This window comes from Balaenoptera borealis (genome assembly GCF_965194805.1).
Source record: "Balaenoptera borealis genome assembly, chromosome: 3".
NCBI lineage: Eukaryota > Metazoa > Chordata > Mammalia > Artiodactyla > Balaenopteridae > Balaenoptera > Balaenoptera borealis.
The window spans coordinates 148,323,161-148,347,726 of record NC_138866.1 but is presented as its reverse complement, the minus strand read 5'-3'; the positions used below and the strand labels follow the sequence as shown (position 1 = coordinate 148,347,726).

The 24,566-nt window shown below is 43.0% G+C and overlaps 1 protein-coding gene and 1 long non-coding RNA gene across 9 annotated transcripts in view; one reads left to right on the top strand and one right to left on the bottom strand.

Moving 5' to 3' along the window:
• Nucleotides 1-2,810: 2,810 nt before the first annotated feature.
• ZNF592 (zinc finger protein 592) overlaps nt 2,811-24,566 on the bottom strand; it is a 55,945-nt gene continuing 34,189 nt past the window's right edge. For all 8 annotated transcript variants that reach the window (XM_082388277.1, XM_082388278.1, XM_082388284.1 and 5 more), the window contains 7 exons: nt 13,351-13,529; nt 7,402-7,578; nt 6,962-7,121; nt 6,561-6,848; nt 6,221-6,333; nt 5,414-5,549; nt 2,811-4,192 (listed from right to left, as the gene is read on the bottom strand). In XM_082388277.1, coding sequence (XP_082244403.1) covers nt 3,692-4,192; nt 5,414-5,549; nt 6,221-6,333; nt 6,561-6,848; nt 6,962-7,121; nt 7,402-7,578; nt 13,351-13,529 — 1,554 coding nt within the window. In that variant the 3' untranslated portion in view covers nt 2,811-3,691. The remainder of the gene's footprint in view (nt 4,193-5,413; nt 5,550-6,220; nt 6,334-6,560; nt 6,849-6,961; nt 7,122-7,401; nt 7,579-13,350; nt 13,530-24,566) is intronic.
• On the top strand, nt 13,536-17,375 carry LOC309626982. Its single transcript, XR_014243479.1, has 2 exons — nt 13,536-14,241; nt 14,569-17,375. It is a non-coding gene; the product is annotated as an uncharacterized lncRNA (long non-coding RNA).

Below are 24,566 nucleotides of genomic sequence, written 5' to 3'. Positions count from 1 at the left end.
ACCCACTGGATGAATTTAGAACAATCTCCATTATATAAGTGGAAAAAAAAAGCAAGCTTCAGAACACTGTGTGTATAGAATGCTACCATTTGTATTAAAAATAGATATATAAATATACATATTTAAAAACTTGTAAATGCATAGAATTGCTCAGGAAGGATACATAAGATATAGAAACAGTGATTAATTCTGGAGAGGGGGATGTGGAACTGAAGGCTGACCTCCATTGGGAAGCTTACTTTTCATTGTATTCTCTTTTTGCATTGTTTGGATGTCTTACCATGTATGTGTATTAATTTTTTCAAAAACTGAAAAAAAAATTTAAAAACAAGTAAAAGAAAGTGTGCCCAGAACTGAATACACAGTGATGACCAGGGCAGGCAGAGGGGTTTTTCTGCAGTCTCGGGGAAGGCAAAGTGTGTTGAACTTGCTGAACCACAGCTGTTTTCAAAAGCCAGACTGTTTACATAAGTTAAGGGAAGAGCTCTTTCTACACCAATTAGCTTATAGTAATTCGGCATATCATTTTACAGAGATAAAGGAGTTGGAAAATAAATACTAGTCATTTGTCAAGCCTTAGAGTGTATTAAATTGTAGTTTCTACAAGGGTGGGGATCTTATCTGTTTAACTTGATCAGTAGAGCATTCACTCCAGCAGATAAGTGCTTGTTACAGCAAGCATTTTCTGATAACAAATGATATCACAACTCTTTTAAAACATCTTTAAAAAAAAAAAAATCAGAAGATATTGGACCGTGAGGGAACCATGTTCCCTGGGAGGGCTGGGCCACTTTTTCTGGAATAGCCTCACCAAAATGATGATCTTCAAATGGCAAGATAAATCCCAATGAGAATGAAAGGTCACAGAGACACTGCATGTGCTTCTGAAAGCCACAAGCAAATGTGATTCACAGGGCCCTCCTTGGGGTGAAAAGGCACAGACTGACTCCAAAGAGAACCTGGTGCTCAGTGGGGCACCCCAACTGCAGGGGAGGTAGGAAAGCAGATGTCTGGATGGCTGCAAACTGTTGATAAGCTGGCAGCCAGCCAAAGTAGCCGGGTCACTAAGGCAACACAGCAGTTGACATCATGGACTTTAGAACCAGATGGGCTTGACTTACAAGGTCACCCAGCAACTTATTTAACCTCTCTGAGCCTCTGTTTTCTTCTCTGTAAAATGGAGGATAACTGTGAGATCACTGTGAGGACAAAGTGAGAATCACTGGAAAGTGTTTTTAGAAAGATGCTGGGCCCACGAGCAGGACTTAAAGTGCTGTTAATCACCACTCTTACTAAACAGTGGAGAGATGTCCCAGACCAGTCATAACTGACCATCAGCATCCAAGTCTGAATAGCCGGCAAGGTACACTCCACCCTGACATTGATAGTGTTTCATAGTCAAGTCAATAATCCCTGACATTGATAGTGTTTCATAAACTAGAAAATGCTTCCATACTACATTGATAGTGTTTCATAAACTAGAAAATGCTTCCATACTTATCACCTCACAAAAGCCTGTGAATCGAGTTGGATGGGAAATACTAGGTCTATCTTGAAGGGGAGGGGCTGGTGAAGTTAAGAGGGTTTGTTAAGAGCTGGTTGAGGGCAGAACCCAGGCTGTGACCCAGGTTTCTTGGTGAGTGGCTCGACATTCTTTCCACTCCATGCCATTCCCAGGAAGGAGATAGATCTGACGTCAGGACAGGTCAAACCTGTGATTTCACCACCTCCTCTCCCCCCGCTCCAGCTATACTATCTCTGAGCAGGAAGTGGTTCCGCCATCCATTTCAAACGCTTCCATCAGCCTCCTCTATAATCTGTTCCTGCGAATGGCCCCGGGTGCAGGGTGGGCACCCTGCAACTGGAATTAGGAAGGGATGACAGCTGAGTTGGGGCCAGCTCTGGCTCTGCATGCAGCCGGAATCAGGCCCGGTTTGCCCTCGCTGCCTGCTTGGGAAGCAGGGACATGGTGGCCTTGCCAGGTATGGCAATCATTAAAAAGCACTGTTTCTCTGAAACTGAAACAAGCACTAACCTTTCCCAATGCCATTAGCATTTCCACTAAAAATCTGGCATTTGATAGAGGAAGACATTTTTTTTTCAATTGTGAAAAGGTCAGGCATATTTACCTGACTTAATAATTTATCATCGATATTCAATGTCTTCCTTGAAGGATCGCCTCTAAGAATGCAGTCAGCACCCACTTCCCTTTGCTGCACTAGATCCTGCCGGGCTCAGTCCCACATCCCACCCACACAGGGCTGCAGCAGCTACTCGGAGCAGAGGTCAGAGGACACCTCCACACAGCCGGCTCCTTGCGCTCGGTCAGGTCCTAACTCTGCCATCAGTGAAAAGACAGCCCAGCCTCCCATGTCTAATCCCAGTGCTGCCACACCCGAGTTCCCTGTGGCAGGGGTGATATCAAGGCCTCTTGAACGGTGCAAGAAAAGTACAGAATTCCTCCCTTCTATCCCTCCCCCTCCTCCCAACCAGTAAAGGGTTCTCTTAGTTTGAAAAACCGTTTGTAGGAAAGATGGAGGTGCCCAGGAAAATTTCAATAGGCCCTAAAAACCAAGGCTGCTAGCTCAGGGGAGAACTTGGAGGTGACTCTCGACCAGCATAAGGCCCTCCCCTCACCCCTTCAGAAGTACTGAGCTCCTGGTTTCCACACCACAGCTCCAAGGTCTAGAGAGGACGGTCCTTGGGCAGCAGGAAACAACTGTTCTCCCTCAGAGATGGGACAATGAGGGAAGTCTGAGGTGGACTAGGGTAGGGCCAGGCTCACTGGAAGAGGAATACAAGAGCCTACCTGCATGGTAAGAAGATTTTTTTATTTGAAATATAGTCTGAGCAACACGGGTGCAGCCGAGAGGACGAGGGGCTGGCCTGCCTGGGGCAGCAGCCTCTCTAATGGCACAGGAGCAAGAGTACAAATATCCCAATGTCTCTGTGCCCCAAACCCCGCTTGTCAGGAAAGGCAGAACAGCAGCAGAACAAGGACACACAGCTCCTTCTGAAGGGGGTCTGCCTCTCGGTGCCTGCCTGCCTTGGCTGCGTTTCCTGCTCTCCCGGGTGCCAGACAGAGGTGTGCTGCAGAAGTTTCTCCCCCCCACACAGACAGGATGGGCCAGTGTGACAATTAATTCTCCAGGACTCTTTTTGGGGGAACGAATCAGAGAAGACAGAAAGGAAGGGCATGGTGACCAAGGGCCCTCTGCAAGCCAGGCTGGGCGAGTTCTCTGAGAGGGACTGCGCCAGCACCCTCATCCCCCTTCCCAGGCTCCAGTGGCAAGAAAGAGAGCTGCTGTCAGGAGGCCCCTGGCTGAAGGCAGCGAGCGGGGAGCCTCCCAGAAGAGCACAGCCGCCGAGGGGTTTCGAGCTGAGGTGACAGCATCGGGGTTGGGCCACTTAAGCAGCCTGGGGCTGGAAGGACGCAGACAAAAGTTGGGGTACCAAGAAGCAGCACAAAGCCATAAATAACAGAAGCAAATTCAGAGCTGTGAGGGTCCTGGGCGACCCTGCCATCTCCTGGGGCCGGGGACACCCAGCTCCCAGAAGCTCAGGGCAGACACTGCTCCAGGGCCCAGCCAGCCACACTCACACCGGGGCGGAGCCTTCTCTTTCCCACTGTCCGCACGGCAGGTGGAGGACACCACGGCACCACCCCGACTGCACACTGCAAAGCTTCCAGTCACACCTGCGGGGACGGTGTGTGGCTGTCCCGGTCCTGAGAGGCCTGTGGTTGACTCTGAGCATCTTGGGCACCATCCTCGTCAGGGGCCAGGCCCAGTGACCTCCTGGCCTCTGCGTCACCCAACAGAGGCTCCTCGGCACATTCTTCCAGTCCGTTCTCCCTGGTCTCCACGGGCACCTCCTCCCCAGAGCCCTCCTCTGGCTCTGCCGCCTCTGCCTCTTCCTCCTCCTGGTCTCTCACCTTGTGGACGATGAAGAGGTGGCGGCTGAGGGAGCTGGCAGAGGTGTAGCACAAGCCACAGAGGAGACACTGGGCTGTGGAGCTGTCCTTCTGGTGCTGAGGTATGTGGCTCTGAAACTCGAGCCCTGAGTCTGTGGCAAAGCTACATTTCGCACACTGGAAAAGGGACTTGTGCCTTTTGGTGGAAGAGACAGTCGCGCCATTGCTGGTGTCTGGAGCATCCCCTGCTCCGCTGACTGGTCTTTTCAGATGGTTCACCTGAAAGGGGAAACGATGTGAGCCCGAGACATGAGCCCCCCAAACATGATAAACGCAGCCCAAGGACTCACAGAATCACCACCCAGGCCAGGCTCACCCCAGCCCTAAATTCTGGTTTACGTTTGATTTGTTTCTTATGTTTTTGTTTAATGTAACACATACATGTGGCACAACATTCCAAAGATATGGGAAGGGTGTAGAAAAGATTAAGTCCCTCCTACCCAGCTCCCCAGCCCTGCTCTCCAGAGAACACCGTATTGCCTGGGTTCTGTGGCTCCTCCAAAAGATATTCTATCCATACACAGAAATAAAACTACTGCCTTTTACGAAACGATAGCATTACACGCACACTTTTCTTCACCCTGCTTTTTTCACTTAAAGACATATATTGACATGTTTCTTTATGCCCAAGGCCAAAGATATCTGACAGATAAATCTTGGAAGCCGAATTGCTAGATCAGAGGATGGATGCATTTGGCAGAGAAGGGAGGGTATGCATTTTAATCATAGCCAGATGTTGCCAACATGTCAATTGACACCCTTCCTGCTGTGTGTGAAAGGGCCTTTGCAGACCAGGGCCCTTCTCTGAATAGCCATTAAAGAAACTCCTGAAAATCCAGGCAGTCTCCCAGACATGCCTGCCCCTCTGAGGAGCAGCCCCCTCGCTGTGGAGTGGGAAGAGCCCGCTGTGAGGAGGCTGCTCCAGAGGCTGGCCAGAAAGGGACTAGGGCACGAAATAGGGATGAGGCCATAGGGCGAAGGTCCAGGATAGCAGGAGTCTAGGTCTGGCTCCTCTGTAACTGGGGGTGGGGGTGAGGAGGTGACTCAGCCAAGCATGGCCACCCTCACCTAACAGTCAGCCCTGCCCACCCCTGCCTCCTAGGACTGCAGAGGGGCAGAAGCAGGAGGGTATGTGTGAAAGTACTCCGACGGCCACAGAATGCAGCATACACCCAAGGAAGGGGGTCGCAGTGACAGGGAAACAAAAAGAAAAAAACGGTCAGTGGGCTGCCTCGTGGGTCTTTGTTCCTGTCCTTTCTTTGTGTGCAGTTCCCAGGCAGGTCACACAAGGCTAGAGAGTGACTGGCATTGAGGGACGCTGTCACTGCTGGCTACTCCATGGCCACAAGGACAAATGGGCTCCCTGTAGCCTTCCTAGTGCCCCTCCAGCTCCAGCCTCACTGGGCAAGCTGATCCAGTGGGGAGGGGTCCCACACTCACCTGAGGGGAATGTCCACCCGAAGGTCTGACTTTGGACGTCTGGCTCAAATCAGGGTTTCTGATACCATGCATAAGGCTGATGTGGCTCTCCAGGAGGGAGGGCCGAGGAAAGCTGGGGCTGTCCTCTGTGCAATACCTGCAAAAGTACAGCCGAAAGAGGTCATGTAAGATGACAGGCTCCAGGGCCCAATGGGGCCAGGCAGGTCTGGCAGGCAGGCAGAGGCAAAACTGCTTCTGGCTCCAGCAGGGAGAGAGTTTGGAGCAGGCAGGGTGGTCCTCAGGCTGGCTGGGTGGTGCTGGGTACTCCCCAGAGAAATCTAGCCAGCAAGCCAGCCAAGGTGGCAGACAACAGCAAGTCAGAGTCTCTGCACTGGCCCTGAGCTATGACTGCACTCTCTGCTCTCTGATATCAGGGTCCAGAGACCCAAGTGCTGGGCTAGTAGTCAGCCTGAAAGAGTGGCCTCTCCTGTCCTAAAGCTCGGACAGATGGCGTTGAAGCCTCACAGCCGAACGGGGCACATGCTCACATTGCCACCACTCCTCTCAAACCTCAGGGCCCTCCACTGCTGACTGGCAGGCCAGCCTGGGGTTAGGAAGTTGGGAAGGGGGAGGGCTCCAGAGCCACCAGGCTCTAGAAGCTTATTTCTGGAATGCCCTCATTTCTGACCTAGCCACAGCATATTCCCGTTAGAAACCTGCTTATCTCTTGCCTTTGAGCCCTAATCTCACAGCAGAGAAAAGCCCCAGTGGTACTATGGACAGTCTTGATAAATTCAGGCCTCCTGGCTCCCACCCCCAGGGACTCACCCACAAGTGTAGACTTTCTTTACTGTGTCATGGTTGTTGCGGATGTGTTTGCGCAGGCTGTTGGGGGTGTGGAAGGACTGTTCACACTGCCGACATGGGTACCGCTTCAACGTCTATGGGAGATGACAGGATGCAAAGCATCAGAACCATAAGACAGTTCTGGGTGCATCTTTCTTCTCAGATGATGAAGGCAGAAAGGAGGATGCCCCAAGACCTCAAGATCTGTAGTACCCACCATGCCCAAAGCACCAAGAAGTCATCCACATAAGGGGGCTATGACCCCACAGGACAGAAGTCCAGAGAATCTGGGGCTGCACTGTGCCTGTGTGGCTTCACTTACCCGACCATGGCTCTTTTTCATGTGGGACACATAGCTCTCCCGATCAGGAACCCACTCCTGGCACTCTTGACAGGTCCAGCCAGTGTTCCTCAGCCGGGGCCTGGCCTCACCCCTGCGATGGGCTTCAGGCCTGCCCCAGCGGCTAGAGGGCAGGGAGCTGCCCCGAGCAGCCACATTAGTGGCTGGGGGTTCAGTGGGAACTCGAGAGCCAGGGCGGCTTGAAGATGTGTCTGCTGAAGACTGGAGGCTTGACAGCTCGTCCACGTTTCGGGGAACACCGTGGGTGCTCTGGGGATGGGGAGAGCGATTACTGACTGGGCAAGGGGAAAGATGCACAGAGTCAGACCCCCGGCCTGAGGCATGTGCCCTTCTCCCCAGCCTCCTTCCCCAAGGCGTCCCACCTTGACATGTTGCATCAACTCTGGCTTCTGCAGGAACAAGAGCGGGCACTCAGGGCACTTGAAGACGCCCACCTGCGCCTTACTGGCATTCTGGTAAAAATGCTGCTGAATGTGCCTCTTCTTGTTGAAGACCATTTCACAGGAGCACTTATAAATGAGCCTGACGAGACAAGCCCCAGCGTGTGAGGTAACCAAGGCTGCGCTGGCAGAACCACAAGGCCCCTCCACCCCATCTCTGATCTCTCTGAACCAGAGTCAGGTTTGGGAAAGCAATACTCTGAGCCAACGTTGATACTCCGCAGACTCAGGATGTCTTTAGAGGACTCCAGGCATCTCTGCCACTAGCCCAGGCTTCCCAGTCCATCCCAACACCTCCCCACAGAGCACCCAAGCTATCAGCTCTGCTCCCACAGGCCTGCTGGCCCTGGAGCTGCACTCACTGGGAGGGTCTGTGGGGCTGGGTGGGATGCTGGGTGGCGCTGTGGTCCGCGGTGCTACTGGCAGTCTTGAAGGCCATGGGGCAGAATGCACATTTGTGGAAAACCTGGCAGTGTCGCTCCTGGATGTGGCTTTTCAGCAAGGCCAAGGTCAAGTGGACTACCCCACAGTGGATGCACCTGGATAACAGATGTGGGGGGTGCGGGGGGAGTAGGCATGTCAGACGGAGAAGTAGTGTTGGAAAAGGAGGAATGGAAGACAGGAACAGAGCCATCTCAGGGACCCTCCCTCTTCCCCTCCCTCGTGCACTCAGTCTTCTATCCTCCACGTGTACACCTCGAGAGCCTGCTTGCCGCCGCCTGGCACAATGCAGTCACCCAGGATCCCCCAAGCCCAACACCCAACCTGGTAGAGAAGGGGGAAGAGAGTCTCCCCTCCCCTCACTGGCCAGAGAATATTCTTCTGCAAACCAAAAACCTGAACCCAGCCAAGAGAATCCGGTGGGAGTGGAGAGGGTGGAGAATGGTTCAAAAATGACATCAACAGTATCCATTTAAGTGTGATAACAACTGCAGGAGTCCAAGAGGAATTTTAAAAGGAGACTGCAGAAAGCCTGTGCCTTCCCGCAAGCTGGAGCCAAACAGGCAGGGATGTTCACTGAATAAAATGTACAATTACGGAATGCTACACTCGCCATAACAACCACATTAAAATAAACAGCTCTCAAAGCCCAAGAAGAAATGCTCTAGAGCAGCACTGTCTGATGGAACTTGCTGTGATGATGGACATGTTCTATATTGCACTGTCCATGTGACTATTTAAATTTAAGTTAATAAAATAAAATGGCCAGTTGCACTGGCTACACTTCAAGTGCTCAGTAGTCACATGTGCCTGATACTATTTTGGGTTTTCTTTTGTTTTTTTATAAATTTATTGATTTTTTTGTTTATTTATTTTTGGCTGTGTTGGGTCTTCGCTGCTGCACGCAGGCTTTCTCTAGTTGCAGCGAGCGGGAGCTACTCTTCATTGCGGTGCGTGGGCTTCTCATTGCAGTGGCTTCTCCTGTTGCGGAGCACGGGCTCTAGGTGCGCGGGCTCAGTAGTTGTGGCGCACGGGCTTAGTTGCTCTGAGGCATGTGGGATCTTCCCAGACCAAGGATCAAACCCGTGTCCCCTGCATTGGCGGGCGGATTCTTAACCACTGCGCCACCAGGGAAGTCCCCCTGATACCATTTTGGACCGTGCAGCTCGTAAGTGTTCTACTGTCTCCTTGGTGGGACTATGGATAACATTTTTCTTTTTTTCCCTACCAATTCGTATTTTCTGAGTTTTGTTTAGTGCATATATCATTTTTGTAAAGTATCAACTGTCTTAAACCGTTTTTCTGAAATTGAGGTCTGCTGGACTCTTCTTTCAACTTCAAAATATCTCTCTATAAACACTGTGTTTCCTTCCTTCAGTATCAGAAAATGATGTGACCTTCCTCCAGGCTAACCTGCATCTATTCAGGTTCCTAGACCCTCTCATGTGTTCAGTCTTTCTTCCTGCCTATAAACACATACAGGTCTCCCCTACATGAGAAAACACCTTCCCTGCTCCCAGCTATTCCTCTGGAGATAACTATTATTTTCCGTTTGTTGCAACATTGCTTGCTCCTATAACCTTGACATCCCAGTAGGCTAGATAGAGGCTAGAAGAGAGGCTGTTGCTTTACTGAAAGGACATCCCTTCACTTAAGAATTCTTTGACTCCCAAATATTAGCCTGCATTTCAATACATTAGCCCATTTTTGCAATCCACATAACTCATCACAGAATCCTGACCAGTCCTTTTTGTTTTTCTTCCTTTTGTGTGTGTTGGGGAGTGGGGGTGGGGGACAGAATCACCTTTTGCAAACTTAATTAGCAACGAGAAGAAGTGTACAGAACCCAAAGCCTTTTCACAACTGAGGCCTATGAGCATTCGTTACTAAATGTGTACATGTGTTACAGCAACTATACAAACTACTTACACTTAAATTATATTTTCTTTTCTCTCCTGCTAAACAAAATAGTGACCAACTCCTAGCACACAGAAGTACATCCATACCACAAGTAATTATGAGGAGAAAAAAAATCCACATATTTCCAAATTCATCCAAAGTGGCAAATACACCTGATGTGTAAAGAATCTCTTAAGTGGTTTTATTTGTGCAGTTTGACCAAACTCCTACAGGAGCAATGTAAATGCGACTGAAAATCTATTCTATTTACCCAGCAGACATTCTTGGAAGAAACCTCACGGAAAGTAAGAATATAAAGGGGTAAAAGAACATGTGCCAAGTAGCCTCAGTGAAGGACTGAATCAAGCAGGGTTTACAAACTGATGAAAAACTCTGCAGAAGAGAAATCCAACCCTATGACACAGCTCTTTACCAACTGTTTAAGAGAAAAAGAGAAAACAGACAATTATAGAACCATATGCTGTCAAACATATAAAGTTTTAGAAAAGATAAAGAACAGTAAAATATTTAGCTTTGCCAATAATCACAAATAATATGAAAATAACACATTAGTAAACAGTCTAAACTTGCTCCCTTACGACACTGGTCACTCTCCAAATTTTCAACAAAGAGCAGAATAATTTATAGAATTCTAAAAATATAATATTGTAAAACTCTGTAGTAGAGCTCAATGAAATGGAACATAGGTACCTTCTGAGAATTTCCTAAAAAACAGTAATACCCAGAGAATGGGAGAAAATATCAGCGAATCATACATCTGACAAGGGACTTGTAACCAGAATATATAAAGAACTCTTACAACTCAACAACAAAAAGACAAATAACACAATTTTTAAATGGGCAAAGGATCTGAATAGATATTTCTCCAAAGAAAATATACAAATGGCCAATAAATTTATGAAGATATGCTCAACATCATTATCCATCAGAGAAATACAAATCAAAATCATAATGAGATACAACTTTATACCCACAACAATGGCTATATGCAAATGTCAGACAATAACAAATATGTGAAGAAATCAAAACTCTCATACACTGCTGGTAGGAATATAAATGTGGTATAGCCACTTTGGAAAACAATCTGGTAGTTCCTTATTTTACTGCTAGGTATATATCCAAAAGAACTGAAAACATGTGTTACATAATAACTTGTACATGAATGTTCATTAGCAGCATTATTCACAATAGCCAACAGGTAGAAACAAAAAAAGGAATGAAATACTAATATATGTTACAACATGGATGAATCTTGAAAACATTATGCTAAGACCACATATTATATGATTCCATTTATATGAAATGTCCAAAGGAGACACATCTATGAGACAGAAAGTAGTTGCTTAGGGTTGGGGGGATGGGAGGATTGCAAATAGAGGGTTTCTTTTTGGGTGATGAAAATATTCTAAAATTGATTGTGGTGACTGATTGTACAGCTCTGTGGATATAGTAAAAACCACCAAATAGGACACTTTAAATGGGTGAATAGGATGGTACGTGAATTACATCTGACTAAAGCTGTTACCAAAAAAACACATTAATAGTTGAAGATCTTAAGTATAATGAATACTGTATTAGTGTGTATATCTTCTGAGTTCAACCATAGATCATTGAAAATTTTAATGTCAATATCTTCAGTAATCCCTCTAGCTGAATCATAATACTTTTTTTTCTGACATTTCTTACAAAGGCTTGATAAACTAAATTCCTTTTGAGACATTAGGTTTCTTTCTACTCTTAGAGAAGAAAGTAAAATATTTAATTACAAGACAAAAAAATGCTATTAATCCATCTGTGTTATTGAAAATTTCTTGGATTCAAGATTCAAATACAAAAATTAAAGTGTTGATTGCATTGCTATTGGATTCGATTTGATCTTGAAACAAGCAGCATACACTTAAGTCAAAGTTAGAAAGATATTTTCAAACTTTATGAATACTGAAAAAAACACAGGTTCAGGTGTTTGGTTTTAAAATGTAGCCTGGGGTGCTGCCCAGCAATGCTCTTCTGCAACACAGTGGCAAGGGCTTTGTATAACCCCATCTCTCGATTATTTTCTTCCCACACACTTTAGCTTCTCCATTCTCCATAACATGTAAAAGAAATCAGTCTACATTTGGAAATGCTTATATCAAGAGAGAAACCTGGAAGTGATCACTAACCACTCCCCATCCCTCACCCCAGTATACAAACTATCATCAAGCTCTAATGTTTCTACTTCCTAATCTCTCTCAAATTTACCTTCTCTCCATCCCCACAGCCATGCCTTAGCTGAATCCCTCAGTCTCTCATCTGGATTGTCACACAACCAGTCTCTAATCTCTCCCCTCTAATATACATGTCACCTTTCCAGAATGATCTTTCTAAAACACAGATCCAGCTGGATCACTCCCCTGCTGCAAATCTTTCTGTAGCTCCTCACTGTCCACTGGATAAAGTCCAAACATCTGCCAAGGAATACAAGGTCTTGCATGGCCTGGCCTCTACCAACTCCCTAGTCTCATTTCTCACCCTTCCTCTGGTTCATCCTGACCTACATCTATTGAAATGCTCATCATTCCTGTAAGCCCTTTTATGTGTGCTGGTATCCCTTGCCTATGCTCTTGCCAGATATGCTCTCCCCCTTTCTTCTACCTAAAACCTCCTAACATCTCCTCTATGAAGCTTTCCTGACCATTCCTCAACTATGGGACTTACCACTTTGAATCGTAATTACTTGTGTGCATGTCTGTAACCTATCAGACTGAACCCCTTGAGGGCAGGAGCTGGGTCTTAATCATCTTTGTATCTTGAGTGTCTGGCACAATGTTAAAGACAACAGTAAGTACTCAAAAAATGTTTATTAAATGAACTAAATCAATAAAAAAATTTAATACCAAAGAGAAGAAAACCTTAATAAATTTGGGCAAAATTATATTTCTGAAGTAAAAATGATCAAGTAAAGCATGAGAAGATGTAGAAACTCCCAAGCAACCAGTAAACCAGTAAAGGAGACCTGATTGCGTCAATGTAAAATGATGGATCAATGAGTTTTGGAGGGAGTGTTCTCCCTCATTTTGATCTTTTTCCTGAAAATGACTTCTTGCTTATATTTCTTCGACACAATGGAGAAGATTCAGTTTAATTAAAATAGAGTTTTCTCGGTTTTACCATGAAGCTGATGATTTTTTCCATTCTCAGGTTTTGCTTCTCACAAACTGACAAAAACTAATCAACACAAAGATACTAGAGTCCTTTGAGTTTGGCATCTTGCCATTTGTTAACAAAAATTGAGAACATTTGAAAGTACTGACAGTTGTAAATTTATTACTGAAATAGTACTTTAAAATTAGTATGCCAAACATGATAACTTTGTGAACAAATTTATATACTTTTAAAAAACAAACTGACAAAGTGAATGTTATATATATTCTAATCTCCCCCAAATCTTCCCATTTAAAGCTTTTTTTTTTTTTTTTTTTTTTAATTTATTTTTTATCTTTTGGCTGTGCCACGCACGGCATGTGGGATCTTAGTTCTCCAACCAGGGATCGAACCCGCGTCCCCTACAGTGGAAGCACAGTCTTAACCACTGAACAGCCAGGGAAGTCCCAAAGCTTTTTTTTTTTTAAATGTTTAACTTTTTAACTCCTTATTCTTCTTCCCCTTGCTCTTCTGGTTCCCTACAAGATAAAAATGTCTGTCCACATACCAATCAACATTCTTCTCTTATTAGGCTGGAGCCCAGGCCCCGTAAAACCAAAACTCATTTTTTTTTGGCCGTGCCTTGTGGCTTGCAGGATCTCAGTTTCCCAACCAGGGACTGAACCCAGGCCACAGCAGTGAAAGCACCAAATCCTAACCACTAGACCACCAGGGAACTCCAAAAACTCTAGTCTTAAATGAGTTCTGGTCCAGAAAAAGAACCAGCCACTGGGCAAGCCCAGGACAGTGAGTCAGGTAGCACCCACCTGTAGCCCACCTTGCGGGCATAGTGCAGGCAATTCTCCTTTACATGGGTCTGGAAGTAGGCAGAGCGACAGAGGGCTCCACACTCCGGACAACAGTAGGGGGACTTGTGGGCGTGGATCCGCTGGTGGGCACAGAAACTGCACTGGTTGGGCAGCAGCATCTGGCACACCTGGCAAGTCTAGGAAAGAACAGCAAGAAAGCAGTTCACGCAGGAGCCACAGGCCTGTAGCTCTCCAATCAGAGCTGTCTGGCTTTCCTAGGACATGGGTCAGAATGACCTCCTCCCCCAACCATTCTCTCTTCCAGCTCTCCTGGGACACTAGTGAAATCCCCAGGCCTCACCAAGTGTTGACACTGACACCCAAGCGAGCTTTGCCTCTCACCTTATTAATCAAAAACAGACCTGATCATATCTTCCCAAAGATTAGTCCTACATGTAGGACTGTGAGTACTTCTCTCCTCTGGCTTAGCAGAGGACCACGTTTTCCTTTTCAGAGGCCCAAGGCACTTCTTGAATTCTAAGACCTCATTACACTGCCAGACTCACCAGGGCCTCTACCCTAGCTCAGCAGGTTCCTACTCAACAGCTTTAGTCAGCTGGCTCAGGGACTTCCAAAGTAGACCTGAGCCTACCCTGGTTAATGCTCAGAAGCCCCAGTGCAGACTAACTGAGCTTCCATATCCTCAGCCCACTCTGGGGGGTGCCCTGAGCCACAACTGACCACATACACCCACAGGAAAGCACAGGTTAGGTAGCAGCTCCTTTGTTGTCAGCCCCAGGAGAGAACCAGAGGCTAACAAGTCCTACAGGCAGACTCATTGAAGCTCTCTAATGGGGAGAGCCCAGAGAGGGAAAGCAAGAGACTAAGCTGGTGCCTGCATCTGAAGAGGTCCTTCTTTTTTTTTTTTTTTTTTTTTTTTTTTAATTTATTTATTCATCTATTTATGGCTGTGCTGGGTCCCCGTTTCCGTGCGAGGGCCCTCTCCAGCCGCGGCAAGTGGGGGCCACTCCTCATCGCGGTGCGTGGGCCTCTCACCACCGCAGCCTCTCTTGTTGCGGAGCACAGGCTCCAGACGCGCAGGCTCAGCAGTTGTGGCCCACGGGCCCAGCTGCTCCACGGCACGTGGGATCCTCCCAGACCAGGGCTCGAACCCGTGTTCCCTGCATTGGCAGGCAGACTCTCAACCACTGCGCCACCAGGGAAGCCCCTGAAGAGGTCCTTCTTAGTAAAAAAGGGACAACTGTACTACTCACTGAGGGGGCCACTGACCTGGGGTCAGAGGAGTGCTCAGAAGGATAAGTTGTTAGGGAGGCCAGGAAAAGATCTCTGCTTTAAGCAGCAATATCCAGAATGTAGGGCCTCTACAGGACAAACAATCCAGCGTTTTCAACAAAAAAAATTTCAATGGAAAAAAAAAGATTAAGGGAAGAGGAATTTCCAGATTAAAAGAGACTTAAAAGACATTTTCAGTGTATACAACTGCACTGTATAGCCCTTATTTGGATCCTGATTCAAGCAAGCCAAGTGTAAAAAGAAACGAGACAATCAGATATTTTAACCCTAACTTAATGATGGCAATACTGAGACATCTGCCACTTGATATTAAGATTTGATAGTAAGGAATTATTATTAATTTTGAGATGTGATGATATTATGTCTATGTTTTGGTATTTTTTGAGGATAAAGCTTTATCTTTTAGATATACATATACTGAAATAGACACTATAATGCTGGGATTTGTTTAAAAACAATCTACTGGGGGAGAGGTGAGCAAGAACATAGATGAAACAAGATGGGCCACTGAGTTGGTAACTGTTAAAAGAAGGTTCATTATACCGTTCTTTCCACTTTTATATATGTTTGGGACATTCCATAATAAAAGTTTTTGTTGTTGTTGTTGTTTCACTATTGCTCTAGGTACAGAACAGTAAACAAGTATGCTATTTTTTGTGTAAAAAAGGAGGAAATAATCACTCTCACACATACACATACACACATTTGTTCATATTTGCAAAAAAGGAGCAATGGAGCGATAAACCAAAAGTCAATAAAAATGGTTACCTATGGGGAAGGAGAGAACAGGGTGAAACGGACAGGAATGGAAGCAAGACTTTTCTGAATATACCTTGTTATGTAATTTTGGAATCACATTAATGTTTTACATAATTTCAAATACATATACAAAATTAAACTAAATAAACAAAAGCATTCCCTAAAATTGAAAAACAGAAACTACCTAACTATGTATCAAGTAGGTGACATAACCATGTAAAGAAAAAAATTATACCCAGTGACTTTTAAAACATAGTATTTTGACTTATACATTCTTAATATGATATATTCTAAGGACAAAAAGAACTGCAAATACACCCTCAACTTTATGCAGTTATCCTAACATTAGAAATAATATTGATTTTGATATTTTAAAATTGGTGTGTATGTGTGTGTGTGCGTGTTTGTGTGTAGTAAGAAAAGCTTAGGAACCAAGATTTTCAGTATAAAATCAGTTACATAAAAAGGATAATCTTACATTTTAATACCAGCATAAACTCATGATCTTCCTTTCCTCTTTTTAAAAATATATTTTTTAGCTCTGACCACTGAAAAGGCCTGGGAACAGATATATCCAGCAGAATAAGCATCTCTGGTGCCCAGAATGTGGTCTCTAAATATCATTTCTCACACACATACACACACAAAAAACCCTGGCTTCTTGGAAAAACAACTGACTCTAGGTTTAGCACAAGAAATGTGCCCAGGACATCTTGTTGGGGCTCAAAGTAAGAAAGCTTCTCAAGGTTTAATGAGTTCATATCAAGAGGACACAGGAGCCAGCTTGAAGGGGCTCCCACTGATCAAAGATGGGATAATTGAGCATCAAAAAGAATGACTCACAGGACTTCCCTGGTCACACAGTGGTTAAGAATCTGCCTGCTTGCTGAGTACTGCCTTATCTCCTAACTAGTTTGGGACATTAGCCAAGTTAAAATCAATAAGTGCTATAAACCACTTTATGTTGTTCCTGTCAGATTTCACCACCAGGGTGATAGATGGTCTGTGTTTGGAATGTATACACAGCTTGTGTAGAAAGGTGTGAATCAGCTTACAGCTTAAACCAACCCAAACAAGCCAAGTGGAGACTGAGTCCAGGTATGGACTCAGGAACAGTGGACACCATCATGCTTTGAGAGTCACAGATCACTATCTACAACTTGGCCGCAAACTCGTGGCAAACATTCCTGGCAGCAAATGCAAAAACAATAAATGTTGTGCACAACAATTAAAATAAAAGTAGAATCTGACTGCCAATGCAGGGGACACGGGTTTGATCCCTGGTCTGGGAAGTTCCCACATGCCATGGAGCAACTAAGCCCGTGCACCACAGCTACTGAGCCTGCACTCTAGAGCCCACAGGCCACAACTACTGAGCCCACGCGCCACAACTACTGAAGCCCGTGCACCTAGAGCCCACGTGCCGCAACAAGAGAAGCCACCACACTGAGAAGCATGCGCACCGCAACGAAGAGTAGCCCCAACATGCCACAACTGGAGAAAGCCCGCGCGCAGCAACGAATATCCAATGCAGCCAAAAATAAATAAATTTATTAAAAAATAAAATAAAATAAATACTCATGAGATATTTAAAAAAAAAGAATGACTCACAAATCAAAAACATACAACAGATTCACAAAAAAACAAAAAGAAGAGGACACAAGCATAACACAAAAGAAAACCATCAAACCACAATAGGAAAAACAAAAAGAAAAAGAAAGGAACAAAGAAGAAATACAAAATCAACTGGAAAACAAGGTTTAAAATGGCAGTAAATACATATCTGTCAGTAATTACCTTAAATGTCAATGGACTAAATGCTCCAATCAAAAGACACAAAGTGGCAGACTGTTGATTAAAAAAAAAAAAAAAAAAAAAAACAAGAACCTATAATATGCTGCCTACAAGAGACCCACTTTAGGGTTAAGGACATACAAAGATTGAAAGTAAGGGGATGGAAAAAGATATTTCACTCAAAAGGAAATGATAGGAAAGCAGGGGTAGCAATACTCATATCAGACAAAATAGACTTTAAAACAAGGCCAAAATGAAAGATAAAGAAGGACACTGTATAATGATAAAAGGATCAATACAAGAAGAGGATATTACACTCGTTAACATATATGCAGCCAATACAGGAGTACCCAAATGCATAAAATGAATACTAACAGACATAAAGAGAGAAACTGATGGGAATACAATAATAGTAGGAGACTTTAACATCCCACTCACATCAGTGGACAGATCTTCCAGACAGAAAATCAATAAAGCAACAGAGATCCTAAACGACATACAATAGAACAGGTAGACCAATTGATATCTTCAGGACATTACATTCAAAACACACACAATACACATTCTTTTCAAGTGCCCGTGGAACATTCTCTAGGACTGACCACATACTAGGATGCAAAACAAGCCTCAACAAATTTAAGAGGACAGAAATTATTTCAAGCATCTTTTCTGACCATAAGGGCATGAAACGAGAAATCAACCACAGAAAGAGAAATGAGAAAAAAATGATTACATGGAGACTAAACAACACGCTACTAAAAAACCAATGGGTCAATGATGAAATCAAAGAGGAAATTTTAAAATACCCTGAGACAAATGACAATGAAAACACAACCATACAAAATCTATGGGATGCAGCAAAAGCAGTTCTTAAAGGGAAGTTCATAGTGATACAGGCCTTCCTCAAAAAACAAGAATAAACTCAAATAAACAACCTAACCTACCACCTAAAAGAATTAAAAAAAGAACAAAAAAAACTAAAGTTAGCAGAAGGAAGAAATAATAAAGATCAGAGAGGAAATAAATAAAATAGAGATTAAAAAAAAATAGGAAAAAAACAATAAAACCGAGAGCTGGTTCTTTGAAAGGGTAAACAAAATTGACAAATCTCTGGCCCGGGTCACCAAGAAGAAAAGAGAGAGGACCCAAATAAACAAAGTAAAAAGTGAAAGAGGAGAAATAACAACTGATACTGCAGAAATACAAAAAACCATAAGAGAATTCTATGAAGAACTATATGCCAACAAACTGGACAACACAGAAGAAAGGATCAAGTTTCTAAAAACATACAGCTCACCAAAACTGAATCAAGAAGAAATAGATAGGGACTTCCCCGGTGGTCCAGTGGCTAAGACTCCATGCTTCCACTGCAGGGGGCATGGGTTTGATCCCTGGTTGGGGAACTAAGATCCCACAAGCGACGGGGCACAGCCAAAAAGTAAAAATAAATAAAAATGTTTTTTAAAAAAGGTAAAATTGGGACTTCCCTGGTGGCGCAGTGGTTAAGAATCCGCGGGCCAATGCAGGGGACACAGGTTCGTTCCCTGGTCTGGGAAGATCCCACATGCCGCGGAGCAACTAAGCCCATGCGCCACAACTACTGAGCCTGCGCCCTAGAGCCCGCGAGCCACAACTACTGAGCCTGTGTGCCACAACTACTGAAGCCCGAACACCAAGAGCCCATGCTCCTCAACAAGAGAAGCCACTGCAATGAGAAGCCCGCACACCGCAATGAAGAGTAGCCCCCGCTCACCCCAACTAGAGGAAAGCCCACGCACAGCAACAAAGACTCAACACAGCCAAAAATAAATAAATAAAATAAATAAATTTATTTTTTTTAAAAAAAGGTAAAATCATCATTATATGCAGATGACACGATACTATATAGAGAAAACCCTAAAGACTCCACACAAAAACCACTAGAACTGATAAACAAATTCAGCAAGGTAGCAGGATACAAGATTAACATATAGAAATCTATTCCATTTCTTTACACTAACAATGAAATATCAGAAAGGGAAAGTAAAAAAAAAAAATCCCTTTCAAAATCACATCAAAAAAAAAAAAAAAAACCAACAACGATGCAGCAAAAGCAGTTCTAAGAGGGAAGTTTATAGCAATACAATCCTACCTTAAGAAACAAGAAACATCTCAAATAAACAACCTAACCTTACACCTAAAGCAATTAGAGAAAGAACAACAAAAAAGCCCCAAAGTTAGCAGAAGAAAAGAAATCATAAAGATCAGATCAGAAATAAATGAAAAAGAAATGAAGGAAATGATAGCAAAGATCAATCAAACTAAAAGCTGGGTCTTTGAGAATATAAACAAAATTGATAAATCATTAGCCAGACTTATCAGGAAAAAAAGGGAGAAGACTCAAATCAATAGAATTAGAAATGAAAAAGGAGAAGTAACAACTGACACTGCAGAAATACAAAGGATCATGAGAGATTACTACAAGCAACTCTATGCCAATAAGATGGACAACCTGGAAGAAATGGACAAATTCTTAGAAATGCACAACCTGCTGAGACTGAACCAGGAAGAAATAGAAAATATGAACAGACCAATCACAAGCACTGAAATTGAAACTGTGATTAAAAATCTTCCAACAAACAAAAGCCCAGGACCAGATGGCTTCACAGGCAAATTCTATCAAACATTTAGAGAAGAGCTAACATCTATCCTTCTCAAACTCTTCCAAAATATAGCAGAGGGAGGAACACTCCCAAACTCATTCTACGAGGCCACCATCACTCTGATACCAAACCAGACAAAGATGTCACGAAGAAAGAAAACTACAGGCCAATGTCACTGATGAACATAGATGCAAAAATCCTCAACAAAATACTAGCAAACAGAATCCAACAGCACATTAAAGGGATCATACACTATGATCAAGTGGAGTTTATCCCAGGAATGCAAGGATTCTTCAATATACGCAAATCAACCAACGTGATACACCATATTAACAAATTGAAGGAGAAAAACCATATGATCATCTCAATAGATGCAGACAAAGCTTTCGACAAAATTCAACACCCATTTATGATAAAAAAACCCTCCAGAAAGTAGGCATAGAGGGAACTTTCCTCAACATAATAAAGGCCATATATGACAAACCCACAGCAAACATTGTCCTCAATGGTGAAAAACTGAAACCATTTCCACTAAGATCAGGAACAAGACAAGGTTGCCCACTCTCACCACTATTATTCAACATAGTTTTGGAAGTTTTAGTCACAGCAATCAGAGAAGAAAAAGAAATAAAAGGAATCCAAATCGGAAAAGAAGAAGTAAAGCTGTCACTGTTTGCAAATGACATGATACTATACATAGAGAATCCTAAAGATGCCACCAGAAAACTACTAGAGCTAATCAATGAATTTGGTAAAGTAGCAGGATACAAAATTAATGCACAGAAATCTCTTGCATTCCTATACACTAATGATGAAAAATCTGAACGTGAAATTAATAAAACACTCCCATTTACCATTGCAACAAAAAGAATAAAATATCTAGGAATAAACCTACCTAAGGAGACAAAAGACCTGTATGCAGAAAATTATAAGACACTGATGAAAGAAATTAAAGACGATACAAACAGATGGAGAGATATACCATGTTCTTGGATTGGAAGAATCAACATTGTGAAAATGACTCTACTACCCAAAGCAATCTACAGATTCAATGCAATCCCTATCAAACCACCACTGGCATTTTTCACAGAACTAGAACAAAAAATTTCACAATTTGTATGGAAACACAAAAGACCCCGAATAGCCAAAGCAATCGAGAAAGAAAAATGAAGCTGGAGGAATCAGGCTCCCTGACTTCAGACTATACTACAAAGCTACAGTAATCAAGACAGTTTGGTACTGGCACAAAAACAGAAATATAGATCAGTGGAACAGGATAGAAAGCCCACAGATAAACCCACGCACATATGGTCACCTTATCTTTGATAAAGGAGGCAAGAATGTACAGTGGAGAAAAGACAGCCTCTTCAATAAGTGGTGCTGGGAAAACTGGACAGCTACATGTAAAAGAATGAAATTAGAACACTCCCTAACACCATAACACAAAAATAAACTCAAAATGGATTAAAGACCTAAATGTAAGGCCAGACACCATCAAACTCTTAGAGGAAAACACAGGCAGAACACTCTATGACATAAATCACAACAAGATCCTTTTTGACCCAGCTCCTAGAGAAATGGAAATAAAAACAAAAATAAACAAATGGGACCTAATGAAACTTAAAAGCTTTTGCACAGCAAAGGAAACCATAAACAAGACGAAAAGACAACCCTCAGAATGGGAGAAAATATTTGCAAATGAAGCAACGGACAAAGGATTAATCTCCAAAACATATAAGCAACTCATGCAGGTCAATATCAAAAAAACAAACAACCCAATCCAAAAATGGGCAGAAGACCTAATTAGACATTTCTCCAAAGAAGATATTCAGATTGCCAACAAACACATGAAAGAATGCTCAACATCATTAATCATTAGAGCAATGCAAATCAAAACTACAATGAGATATCACCTCACACCGGTCAGAATGGCCATCATCAAAAAATCTACAAACAATAAATGCTGGAGAGGGTGTGGAGAAAAGGGAACCCTCTTGCACTGTTGGTGGGAATGTAAATTGATACAGCCACTATGGAGAACAGTATGGAGGTTCCTTAAAAAACTACAAATAGAACTACCATATGACCCAGCCATCCCACTACTGGGCATATACCCTGAGAAAACCATAATTCAGAAAGTGTCATGTACCAAAATGTTCATTGCAGCTCTATTTACAATAGCCAGGACATGGAAGCAACCTAAGTGTCCATCAACAGATGAATGGATAAAGAAGATGTGGCACATATATATAATGGAATATTACTCAGCCATAAAAAGGAACAAAACAGTTATTTGTAGTGAGGTGGATGGACCTAGAGACTGTCATACAGAGTGAAGTAAGTCAGAAAGAGAAAAACAAATACCATATGCTAACACATATATGTGGAATCTAAAAAAAAAAAAAAAAGAAAAGAAAAGAAAAAAATATGGTCAGAAGAACCTAGGGGCAAGACGGGAATACAGATGCAGACCTACTAGAGAATGGACTTGAGGATACGGGGAGGGGGAAGGGTAAGCTGGGACAAAGTGAGAGAGTGGCATGGACATATATACACTACCAAACATAAAATAGATAGCTAGTGGGAAGCAGCTGCATAGCACAGGGAGATCAGCTCGGTGCTTTGTGACCACCTAGAGTCGTGGGATAGGGAGGGTGGGAGGGAGGGAGATGCAAGAGGGAAGAGATATGGGGACATATGTATATGTATAACTGACTCACTCTGTTACAAAGCAGAAACTAACACACCATTGTAAAGCAATTATACTCCAATAAAGATGTTAAAAAAAATCACATCAAAACAAAACAAAACAAAACAAAACAACTTAAGAATAAACCTGACCAAGGAGGTGAAAGACTTATATGATGAGAACTATAAAACACTGATAAAGGAAACTGAAGATGTTTCAAAGAAATGGAAAGATATCCCATGCTCTTGGATTGGAAGAATTAATATTGTTAAAATGGCCATACTACCCAAAGCAATCTACAGATTTAATGCGATCCCTATCAAATTACCCAGGACATTTTCCACAGAAATAACAAATAATTCTAAAATTTATATGGAACCATAAAGGCCTCAGAATTGCCAAAACAATCCTGAGGAAAAAGAACAAAGCAGAAGGCATAACCCTCACAGATTTCAGACAATATTACAAAGCTACAGTAATCAAAACACCATGGTACTGACACAAAAACAGACATATGAGTCAACGGAACAGAATAGAGAGCCCAGAAATAAACCCACAAACCTACAGTCAATTAATCTTTGACAAAGGAGGCAAGACTATACAATGGAGAAAAGACAGTCCCTTCAAACAAGTGGTGTTGTGAAAGCTGGAGAGCCATATGTAAATCAATGAAATTAGAACACACCCTCACACCATACACACAAATAAACTCAAAATGGCTTCAAGACTTAAATATAAGACATGACACCTTAAAACTCCTAGAAGAGAACATAGGCAAAACATTCTCTGACATAAATTGTACCCATGTTTTCTTAGGTCAGTCTCCCAAGGCAATAGAAATAAAAGCAAAAATAAACAAATGGAACCTAGTCAAACTTATAAGTTTTTGCACAGCAAAGGAAACCATAAATAAAACAAAAAGACAACCTACAGACTGGGAGAAAATATTTGCAAACAATGCAACCAACAAGGGCTCAATTTCCAAAATATACAAACAGCTCATACAACTCAATAACAAAAAAACAAACAACCCAATCAAAAAATGGGCAGAAGACCTAAACAGACATTTCTCCAAAGAAGACATACAGACGGCCAGTAGGCACATGAAAAGATGCTCAACATCACTAATTATTAGAAAAATGCAAATCAAAACTACAAAGAGTTACCACCTCACACCAGTCAGAATGGCCATCATTAAAAAGTCTACAAATAGCAAATGGTAGAGAGGGTGTGGAGAAAAGGGAACCCTCCTATACTGTTGGTGGAAATGTAAATTGGTGCAGCCACTGTGAAAAACAGTATGGGGGTTCTTCAAAAAACTAAAAATAGAGTTGCCATATCATCCAGCAATTCCCACTCCTGGGCATATACCCAGACTAAACTATAATTCGAAAAGATACATGCACCCCTATGTTCCTGGCAGCACTATTTACAATGGCCAAGACATGGAAGCAACCTAAATGTCTCTGGACAGATGAATGGATAAAGAAGATGTGGTATGTCTGTATGCACACATGTACACACACACACACACACAATGGAATACTACTCAACCATAAAAAAGAATGAAATAATGCCATTTGCAGCAACATGGATGGGCCTGGAGATTATCATACTAAGTGAAGTAAGTCAGAAAGAGACAGACAACTACCATATGATATCACTTATATGTGGAATCCAAAATATGACACAAATGAACTTATTATGAAACAGAAACAGACTCACAGACATAGAGAACAGACTTGTGGTTGCCAAGGGGGTGAGGGGATTAAGGAGGGATGGATTGAGAGTTTGGGATTAGCAGATGCAAACTATTACATAAAAAATGGATAAACAACAAGGTCCTACTGTATAGCAAGCACATGGAACTATATTCAATATCCTGTAATAAACCATAATGGAAAAGAGAAAAAAAGAATGACTGAACACATAAACATACTGAATATATAGAAACCAATAAGTTCATTATAACACTACCACTAAAAATAATAGAGGAAGTCACCTCATACCAATTAGGGTGGCTACTATGAAAAAAC